An 11,744-nucleotide genomic window follows, 5' to 3' on the forward strand; every position below is an offset into this window, starting at 1 on the left:
GTCCATTGGTCAAAGAGGTAAGTCTGAATGTCACCCTATGCCTCTGCGGTACGGCTTTGGTATAGATCTCTAAAGCAAGCTGTGAAAGGATAGGAACATTTATTAAAGGTTTCCACTACAGAACAAGAGCTCTCACTTTTTGCAGCTTGAAATAAACCCAACTTGCAACACAGCAGCGAGTGTAACCACAGCAGGGTTTGAGCAGGAAAAGCCTTCACAGGGGGGCTAGCAGAGGTCAGGCTGGGGAAAGGAGGTGGTTCTCTGTCACCAGAAAAAGTGCTGCCACTCAAGTTTTTCCACTCACAGTCAGCCCCCCCATGACAGCCCAAACGTGAACACAAGAACTGACCACCGAATGACAATATATAAACTCTGTCAAAGGGGGCTGACAATAGCCACTTTCTTCTCTGCCTTGACAAAGAAGCCACCAGCAATGAAACTGCACGCTGCAGCTCTCCTCGTCATCTTCTTACTTGGCATCTTCCTTGTGCAGATGGTGGAAGGTAAGTTTACAGCCCAAAAGAAAGACAGAAATTGCTCCACATTGCACCAGTGGTCTGATGCGAAGGATTTGTTCTCAGACAGAGCTGATTCATAAGATAAAACTTGCAAGAAATCCAGATCAGAACCGCAAGAAAGGCAGTTTTATGGGAGATTTCATCTGATGTCCTGTCAATTAGTGGTTGGCTTCTGTCTCAATGCAAGGGGAGTTTCTGGGCCTTAGAACACTTACAGGGTTTCTGTGCATGATTCTCTCTCTTAAAATAATGAATTCTTAAAGAAATGTCTTTTAATTTCACTGACGCCGTATAACAGTGAGTTCTATAGGTTGATAACTTTTTATGAAAAATATTTCTTGTATAAGATGTACTTATATCTTTTCCTAGATATACTACTTTTATATGTATTTTTATTATATAATTTTAATTTGTCTTTAACTATATGGTCTTAATCCCTCTAATGTCCCTATTTTTAAAAGTTCTTCCATTTCTGTACACCATATATTGTCTATCTGCTTGTTTCTAGCCAAATATTTTGGTACAAACAAGCAAACTATGAACAAAAACTGCAAAGAGCAAAGGATTTATACAATGCCTTCTCTCTCTGCCTGATTTCATACAATTTAGCATCTGGTTTGACACCATTTATGAGCACCGGGATGAGCCATGTTTATTAGCCATGCTTTAAATAAGTTTGTCTACAGTGATGTTTAGGCCTGTGACTAAACAGATTGGGATTAGGCTACATGTATCATAAGAAAATATTAATATACACACATAAACATATGTTATACACCATCGGATTCACACAAACAGGCACATAAAAATCACAGAATACACTCATATACAAGCCATTTGCAAAGCCACAAAAATATGCAAAGAGAAACACACAGAAAAATAATCTTCACAAAACCACACCAAAAACAAACTGAGACCTGCTAAGCATTCACAATGTTATGTAGCTACTCTCAGAGTATGTTGACCTAGTGCTCCTAGAGCTAGATCATGCTATGTTCTCAAACGTTGATTAACACTATTGCTGTTCTTCTCCACAACATGTGGCTGACTGTTTGGGATGTCATTCTCCAGACTGTATGATTTGCCATAAATATCACCAAATTCGAAAAAGCACACTGAGGTAGTGTGCAAGGGATAGAGAGAATAATAATAATAATTTAAAAAAAAGGCTGGGTTTTGTTCCCAGACTTAGAGGAGCTCTGCTGCTATTCCCTGCATGCATTCCATAAAAATAGTTTAGTAGTAGACAGAATATTTCCAGGACTAGTAAGGGTTGCGTGACTACCTTTGAGCTCCTTAATGCCACGTTTTGAAAACCAGTCTAAGTGAGGCAGTAAGATACGTATTTGTAATGAATCATCAAAAAATACATCACTTTAGTCATGACTAAAGCAAGATCAGAAGAAGTATTCCTTCAGGCAAACAAAATCTCAATAATTAGCAACTCTGCCAGTACCTGTGCACTGGCTACACTACAGCTTGTCAAAAGGCTGACGTGTGTTTGCCTCAGCTATTCCAATTAACTCAAACAAAGAAAAGTTCATAGATAATGAGATTATATGAAGCAGGTTTTATGTTTAGCAAGTTGTACCTGAACAGCCCTTGGACTTTTCTCAACCCAGTTTCTCTATAAATTCTTTAAAAAGAAACCTCAGAATACAGCAGTGCTGTGTTTTCCTCCCTCATGATTTCCCAAACTTGCCTTTGATGAGTGGGAGAAAAGCAGAAACTAGCAAGTGGAGCAATGTATACGTATACTCCATCTCACTTAAACGAGCTCCTATTTTTAGTTATCATCAAGTCAAGTAACAACTGCTCAGAGAATTTTACACTGATATCACAATCCTCTTCATTAATCAGCAGTGCATTTCTGTAAAATTTATAAAAATGGTAGAGGAAAGAGAGGATTAAGTAGCACACTATTGCCTATGAAACCAGACTTATAGCAAGAATATGCAAGTAATTAGACTTCTGGCAGATACACCTCCCTTTTTTTTTAATGCTAGTATTGGATGTCCAGTGTGAGACAAGTAGCCTTGCCTTCCTTTCCTCCATTTGGAAAGCAGGGGGAACTACTGATCCACAGTCAGATGACATTTGGAAATCCACCCAGTAAAGGTGTCAATTCTAAGCACTACTCCATATGGACCCTTATTTGCAGATGATACAGACCTAATTACAAATGATACTAAATACCTTTTCTGCTATGGAAGCAGTGACTCCCTAGGTGCAAAATGATCATTCAGAAGGGGTGAAGATCAGTATCTGAACTGAAATAACACTTTGGAAATGGTAGGATGAATCACAAAAAATACCTTAAGCTCTCTTATATTACTAGTATTGTGGCTGTACATCATGGGCACTCATGTTCTAATCACAGCTGAGAAACCACTAGAATTCATAATTTATTAAGTAATTGCAGCTGAATATGAATATAGTATTGACTGCCTTTGCCATTTATCTATTTTTCCCCTTCTAGGGAGTGTTGGAAGTCAGTCGATGCGCAAAGTCAGCTGTGTAAACCTGACTACAAGACAACTGAACATCCGAAATCTCATCAGCTATGAAAAGCAACAACTTCCAGTAGATGCCGTTATGTAAGTGTCCAGTACACAGTTCACCTTCAGACTCATCTATGCAAATATGCTACCATCAAAAAGGGAAAGGGCATCAGAAGACACTTCATGGCCCAACTCACTAAGTCTGGCCAGGTCATGCCACCCTTCCAGTTCCTCCATGAAGCAACCACCTGGCAGCTGAGGAAGCAAGGGGAGAGAAGTGGGCCTCAGACAGGAGATGTGCACTGCTCACAAATGCTGGCAGAAATCTTTCTGAACAGCCAGATCCTTTGTGCCCAGAAAGTGGGGAAAAAAATCTCAGTGAGGGGTCAGGGTAGAGCAGTCAGAAGCCCAGTGCCCAGAACTGAGCCAAGGGGAAAGATGATATGGAAGAGTTTGGAGTAACTCTGACTCCTGCTAGGAGCTGTGTTTGGTCTTTCGATTTCATAAGCGTGTGTCTTTATCACATCTGGGATCTGCTCCTGGGAGGTAAATGTGCATCATGGTCTCATGTAAAAATCTCAAAATCCCAGTTACGTTCCCTTTTTAAAATGTCAGTACGTAGGCACATGACCATGTATATGACATACATACCTATGCCATAAATAGGGAACTAATGTTGCTAACTGCTGTTATTCCAGCTAACAGCTATGAACTCCAGCATATGATATAGTTTTACCACATTGGCCCTCACATTCTGCATAAACCCCATAAACATTTGGAGACTGGAATTTAACGGTTGCCTGTTTTTCTTTCTTTCTTCCTATAGGTTTATCAACAGAATGGGTATCAAGATCTGCGTAAGCCCTCATCAGAAATGGGTGCAGGCTGCCATAAAGAAAATAGACCAAAAACGTATCACCCAAGGCAAATAATCCTGTCCTAGGCAAGCATCTAAGGTCAACTAAATTGAACCATCATCAGTGCTGCACAAAACAGGGAAGCGAGTCTTAGGATCTGCTTTTAATTCCTGGTGATTAATTGGTAATAAAATCTCTGAACAAACACGAACTCACCAGAATCTGTTCATCACTTGAACATCTGCTGACTTCTTTATTCTATAGCTGTACTCTGTTACACTTTATTTTCTGAAATGCTTGCTAATATTTATTTACAACTGAATGTAGATATCTTATCCTTGCTGTCCTGACCAGTATGGCATTTAATGGTGAATGGCAGATAGTTCCAGATACTGTAGGAAAGAAGATGACCCTCCACAGAGCTGGAGGAGTGGAGACTTCCACCCTGATGAAGGTCAGAAAGTTCTGCATTGGGTGCTGGGTTTGAGAAGGTGCTATATATTTTAATTGTTACTCCTACCTATATAACCTATAAGTAAACTAGTATTATGTTTCAGGCTCTCACCTGATCAGTGCAATATACAGAGGAAGATCCTTGGGTCTTCTGGTTTTATAGACATTATTGCACCATTAGCTCAGTCTATTATGATGCACGGATACTGTCACCAAGGGATGACCTGAAGTAATTCAAGGTCACTCTATGAATGTAACCCTATTCAGCCTTGCTCTGGGGAAGACTTATCCTACCCACTGACTTCTGTGAAGTTACTTCAGGTTTGTCTCTCGTGAGTGTGAAACTGAAACAACTGTTTTACTTTTTCCTGTGCTTTTCTCTGAATAAGCAAGAATAAACCATATCTGGAATCTGAATTTCACAAACTCATAGGAACTCCCTGCCCTGTACAAATATGTGTATGTAAATGCCTTATATTTTTTTTAAGCTGATAAATTCTATTAAAAGAAGGTTTTGAATTTTAATTTGCTATTAATCTAGAATCAAATGGTATGTTAGTCTGCTTGTATGTAATATAGATGGAGGCTGCTGAAGTGGGTACCAGGATGACAGCACAAATCTGGGAACTTTTGGGCAAGCTGGCTAGACCTGACACTACTGCCAACTCATACTCATGACTTGGATTGTTCAAAAGCAGTCTCATTCTGAGCTTTCTGCACCATATTTCAGCTGTAAAGGCCATATTTAAGACAATACCTTTTCAAAAGCTCTGGAACTTAAAAGCTAGACTTCATACAACCCTAGGATGTTCCCCACATTATCAGATTCAGACGTGGGAGAGCTCTGGGCAGAGAGATTAAGAAACTGGCATCTGAGGAGCTTGAGCAGTGAAGAAGAGGCATAGGGGCTCCAGGAATAACCTTCCTCTCATACTACCACGTGTATGTAGCCTACACTGCTGCTAAACTGTGACCTTTCCACCACAAATAATCCCTTAGTGATACATGTGAAATTACAGCACTTTCCAAACTACACTACAGAAATAAGATTACATTACTCCAAAAGCCAGTCTTCACAGTTCCCAGCTCTGGTCAAGTCTGCAGACAGAATTTGTCTCCTGTGACTCACATTTTGTAATAGCTTAGTCCTGTGTAGGAAAATACAGTTAGTTTTTAGGTTTTAAAGTAGTACTACTACTCGGGCAGAGAAGAGAAGGATGCCTGTGTGTGTCACACTGCAGAACAGAGCCAGGGCAGGCTGCTGAGGTTCCATTACATAGAGTGTTGCTTCACTACTGAAGTTCTTGATATCAGCTCCACTAGAAAATAAAAAGATAGTTGTTGGCTACAAACCTGGTAAGAAGAGCTTTAAGCATAGAAAGAGATGTTGAGATCAGACGTTTCTGGAGCACCTCAATATATAAATTGGCGTTCATTCATTTTGAATCCCCTATCTCAAGGCCCCCGTCCATTGTATTATAGACGAAAACCACTGTTCCCTTCAGTATCATCAGACTATCAGCAGGCTACAAAACCAGGTCACCTATAAAAACATTTTTATGGTGAGCTTTCTCAGATGCAGATCATCAGCTTCCACGATTAAATTCATCCAGGACCAGAACTAAATAACATGCTTTTCGCAGTCAGAATTTTAATGCCTTTGCTTATACTCAATAGTATCTTATCCTGGAATGAATCTTGATGAAGTGAATATACTTTTTTTTTTTTTAATTAGGACTATCACAACTTGAGGATATATTAATTAACTATCACATAGAAATTAATATTTTATATCTGCGCATCCTCATCACAGCTCGTAGCATGATTATTAATTATTTTTAAGAGTGAATCATCCTACTTATTAATGACATATTTTTTGTTATATCTTGCAAGATCTCTAGTGATCTTTGTGTATTTCTTGGGAGTTAACTACTATGGGTAATGAGTGCTCTCAACATCTCTTTCTACTCAGCCATTAAACCCCAGGGACTTCCCTGTCTTTTCCTGACCATTCCTTACCCCAGTCTTTGCTGGTGTTCCAGTTGCACACTATTTTTGTCACCTCTAGCTGTGTATAATCTGGAAGCTTCTCTGTAATGTTAATGCTCCTGCTTAGCAATTTTCCCTCTGGCTCTCAAAATCCTTTAGAAAGAATGGAAAATATTATTAAACCTCCTTTCTACACATACACACAAAAGTAAAGTGCAAAATGAAGAACTAAAGTGCCACCGTTGTGTTGGAGGCAAGTAAGAACCATAATCTCGGTCTCTCCAACATACTTAGGAAACATCTCACTTACTAAAAACAGAAAGTTGGGCTCCAAGGTATATTTGGAGATCTGGGCCTGTGGCTGCACTGATGTCCTACCTGTACTAGCTGCCCACCTTTTTGTCTCCAAGTGAGGGAGGGAGTAGGGGGCTCAGAGTGACTGGTTCTTTTCCAGCTCATCCTCTGCTGGATTGCAGCCTTTAATAAGACCACTGATCTTCTTTCACTCCTTTAGTAAGATTTGTGCACAACTTTGCCAGAAAGGACCCTGCAAATACACATAGCAGACGAGGGAGCAGCAAGATTTGAAACAATTCAACCATTTCTCTTTTGTCACACAGCACTCACAAGGTTTCCAAAGGGACAGAAGAGATGCACTGTGTTCAGATCTTCGGCACTGGGGAAAGACAGCAGAGAGCACAAGGGACAAACCTTCAACCTGTGTCAGTATTCACAGCTTCACTAACTTCCACAAAGGCAGACAGGACAACTACTCACCTCTTTGTGCATGCCAGCTTTTTGCATTTTAAAAAAGTACACTTCCTGGGCAGACTACATAGCTGCAGCTGTATTCTTAACACTGCTTGTTTATAGTTAAAGAACTAGAAAGTTAAGGGTTTGCAATGACAATCAGCTTTCCAGGAAACTATAACTACACCACTCAATCCCTAATCGCCAGCAATAAGCTGGGATATTCCTTAAATGGTTTTCTACATGCCTTCTGCCTATTATTTGTGCTTTGCTTTACTCTGAAGGTTTTCATCAGCTGATCATCTATTTTAACAGATTGCTCAAGACCCTACATGGGAAGAAGAAAAGGGAGAAGGACTCTCCCTCTGTACAAAATATTAATGCATCAGTGATGCTATTTTGCCAAATATTGGTACATGAAATTATAAGTAACGCGTGATAATTCAGCAAATACAAGTATTTTCTTCTCTCATCCCTGTGGAACAATGTACTGCATGGGTTTTGGAAAGCTAAATCTTATATTTTAATCTGAAAATTAATTTATTACTTAACCAAGGTGATTTGGGTTTGCTACAGAAGACTTTATCCCCCAAACCAAGTATGGAATTGCAATTTAAATGAACCTTCTAACTCTGTGCAGCTTATTTGAGACATTTCCAGAGCATGTGTTGGTTCGAGGCCTGCTTATTGACACTACTTTGTTACTTTAAAGACACCACAGCAAATGGGGTTGCACAGCAGGCCCTGTCCTGGAGAAGTTTTGTTTTTCCTTCCTGTCTGGCTGAGGCTTGAAATAAAAGAGTCAAGACAGACTATAATGTTTATTATGTGAAGTAGGCTGGTCCTGTCACAAGACACAAGAAAAGGACTCCAAAAATAAAAGCTTATGTCCTGCTCTACTAACAACTTCATTGTTCATTCTTGTGCAGTGGATGTCACTTGATTTGAGATTATTATGATGTATCATATTGAATATTTCTTGTATTAAGCCCTTAAAGACTGAAAAAAAAGAATTTCAAAAGCTATTTAGAAACCATAGCACTTGAAACACATTTGATAACTTTTTTGTTCCCTCTAGGTTCCTGAGCCTTGTAGTGTCACACTGAGGTTACAGCTTCCACAAGAACCATTAGGTAAAGAAGTGTTTGTTTTAAGCGTAAGCACCTAGCACTTGAAGTCTCCCTGAAAGGTTGTTGGTGGAGAGAGTGACAGTAAGGGTGCATATATCTCAGTGCATTCATGTGTTTGTGCACACACGTGCAAGATGAGCCTTCTGCAGACTTCTTAGTGGGGAAAGTACCTACTTGTTTGCTACCATCTGCTGCCAGATGTGGACTGTGGTGCCAGCTCTAACATGCTGGCTGCTCTGAGACCAGTAGAGAGTTACCCTGGTATTCCCCAGTGGCACAACACTGACTCACAAAAAACCTCAACTGATAATTGCCTAGTGCTTCTCTGTGCGCGAGAAGGAAATGTCTGTTAGGGCTCCAACCTACCTCCAGGGTCATCCTAACCCTGTCTGTAAACAAACCCTAAACAGCAACAGCCATGCTATGGGTTTCTAGTTCACCTGGTACTATCCTTGGGGTGCATTTCATGAGGTGCTGGCTCATTCAGGTTTGATTTATTGAGGCCTTCTAGTATGAACATCTCTCATGAGGCAGACCACGTCTACTCAGAAGGACCTACTGTAATGACGCCAATCGAGTTGAGCAACTAAACTGGCAAAATATTGCATATCTCCATTTCTAGGTTTTCATTATGCTAGGAAAAAGTGGTAGATACCTACCAGATAAAATTAGCAATACAATTATAAAAATCTTACTCTAAAGCATATGGTTCATGGGCTCTGATTTAACTTTCTAAATGAAAAGTCATACAATTGGAGAAAAATAGCTGGGGTAAACTTCACTTTTTAAACTCAAACTGGTTGATTCCTCCCTATTGTGACTACTTGTAGTGAGTGTAAGTTCTAATAATGTCTAAACTCAGTCTTTAAAACTACAACTGAGTTATCAACTGAGTTATCCACTGAGTTATCAAATCAAGAGAATCTTTGAACAATCTTTGTGGTTACAGCTTTATATTTTGGTAGAATTATAGCTGGTGGTTTTGGGTTGTTTTTGTTTTGTTTTCATTTCAAATATCAATTAAGAGATCTCAGAACTTCAGCTAATGGTCTGGAATTATGTGAACAGATTTGCAAACTCTCTAAAACATATGCTTTGCTTTGAAGCCCCCCAAGCTTCCCTATGGCTGCCTAACCGAATCCCTACTCAAAAGTGTGATTCACAAGGTGACCTGTGACAATGGTTATGTCCTGCAGGTGGGCCCATGGCTTCTGTGCTTTCCCACAGCCAGCCCAAGCACTTTGTGGTATCAGCCCAGGCTCCCTGGAGGCCAGGGGAAAGCCTTAAACTTTGGACAAGTTCCAGCCCACAGAAGGGATGTGTGGTACCCCTTTCCAGAGCTGTTTCTAAAGACACCATTGAGAGTAAACACCAGCTTACACAGCCACTATGATTAGGGCACCTCATTCGCATTTCCATTAACAAGCTTTCCTTTGATGCATGTTCTCTTCATCAGTGATCTGTTGGTCAGAGGTGCCATGCTGTGCTTCTGTGGGGATCTTTATGCACAATGTTCAAAATGTAGACCACAGAGTACAGCGGAAAAGTAGCTAAATTAAAACAGGCTAAAATAAACTTAACTCAGAGAACTTCAGCCACAACAGGGTTTCAGCAGGAAAACCCTTCACAGGAGGGCTACTAACAGATAATGGACAGGAAAGAGGTGGTTCTCTGTCATCAGAATTAAAATTTCCTATGTATGTACCCCCCTTCCCACTACTCCACTAAGTTTTTTGGCAAAACCAGGACCTGGCAACTGAACAACAGAACATAAACTCCATGAAAGGATGCTCACATCAATCACTTTCTTCACTGTCTCGACAGAGAAGGCACCAGCAATGAAACTCCACACCACAGCTATTCTGGTGATCTTTCAGCTTGATAACTTCATTGTGCACAAATTAAGATGCAAATTTGGAAGCCAACAGGAAGACAGGAATTCCCAATCACATTGCACCTGCAGCCTGAGGAGTTCGGGACTCATCCTCAGCCAAAGTTGATTCTTGCCATCGAACCAGCAAGAAATCTTGTAGAAGGCAGTCAGAGCATAACTTGCTTACATCAGAGACTCATCTTAGTGGTGGGGTTTCACCTTAATGAAAGGAAAGTTTCTGTGCCTTAGAAATCTCTTAATTGCTCTCCTAACTATGAAATTTTGAAGCCATATATGTAAATGTCTTTTAATATCACTGATGTCTTATTGCAATGAGCTGCATGGGTTAATGACATTTTAATGAAGATTCCTGAGTCAGTTGCAGACATGGTCTTTTACTTTTTGCTGTGCATACTTGTATTTCACCTTTTATTCGTCCTTCTTTAACCTATATAGACTTAATCTTCTCATATTCTCATTTATCAGTCTGTCAGCCCTCTGACAAAGTATCTTACTTTTTTGCTGGGTTTTTATCTTGCTGATAAATGTGTTATAGATGTGAAGACAGTGGAAACAAAAACATCTGAGACAAAGTAGTACAAGTGGTTGATATAATGAAGTCTTATTCCTGACTTTGTACAGTTAAGACCTTTAGACCACAGTCACCCATTATTTACAGTGGTGATGTGATGTGGTCCCAAATCCACAGCCCATGCCTGTTGCTGAAGCTCTTACGTGGTGTGCATAAATTGTAAATGGCAGAAAAAAATTTTGCATGGACTTGAGAGTGCAAAAATCACAGCTGCAAAGCAATCACATGTAGCCTTATGCAAACCGATCAAACTGCAAAGTTTAAAGCACAAAAAGAATACATACTCATAAGACAAGGGAAAGCCAAAACCAAGGATGCCTCTACCTTTTTTGTGAGCTGACCCATGCACACCCTGAAGTTACTGCCACTGTTTTTGCTGCTGCTTATTCTCAGTGATTTCATGAAGAGTAGTTTTATATCCAATCCTCTTTGTTTGCAGCATTGTTAGTAGCTTTTCAGAACCAAGTACTTCTGTTTCCTGGGAGGGATGATTTGCTACAAAACTTTGCCCTGTGGAGAGAGAGACATGCAGCAGAAAGCCCATGAAAAAATACCCTGGGATTTTTTGTTGTTAAGTACAAGGAACATACAGAGGTGACAAGGCTTAGAGGGGTAGCCACAATAGTTCTGTTGACTAACATGCTAAAGAAGAGGGATTTTTCTAAAAACAAAGTGAAAAGGAGACAAAAACCCATGGCTTGGAGGCCATATTGTAAGTATGCTTTTCAAGGAACTGGCTGTTGGTTGCAAGGCAAGGTTTTTTGTTGTTTTTTTTTGGTTTGGTGGGGGTTTTTTGTGTATGATTATTTTTTTTTTCTGTCTAAAATGTGGAGTATTAAAGGCACAGCAGTCAGCCATACCTTTTATGAGGGAAAAGAATTGCAGGAGTAAAAAGAGGAGAGATACATTGGTCCCGTCATAGAAAAAAGAAACTGAGAGGAAACAACAGGCAAGAATAGTAGTGGCAAAGAAGTGTGGGAGGCAAACACAGGGAGAAAAAGCAAAAAAGGATCAGAAAGGTGAAGGCCAGTAGGAGAAAAGGAGATAAAAGAAATCATAGGTGTGGACCTTGGTGCTCATG

General features: G+C 40.0%; 1 protein-coding gene across 1 annotated transcript; it reads left to right on the forward strand.

Annotated features, from left to right (window-relative positions):
- Positions 1–316: 316 nt before the first annotated feature.
- LOC309449548 (eotaxin-like) lies at positions 317–4,834 on the forward strand. Its single transcript, XM_082071751.1, has 3 exons — positions 317–503; positions 2,998–3,115; positions 3,846–4,834. The coding sequence occupies exons 1-3, from the start codon at positions 356–358 to the stop codon at positions 3,949–3,951; spliced, it is 372 nt and encodes a 123-aa protein (XP_081927877.1). The 5' UTR covers positions 317–355; the 3' UTR covers positions 3,952–4,834.
- Positions 4,835–11,744: the final 6,910 nt, after the last annotated feature.

This window comes from Streptopelia decaocto (genome assembly GCF_964273445.1).
Source record: "Streptopelia decaocto genome assembly, chromosome: 1".
In the NCBI taxonomy this organism is placed as follows: domain Eukaryota; kingdom Metazoa; phylum Chordata; class Aves; order Columbiformes; family Columbidae; genus Streptopelia; species Streptopelia decaocto.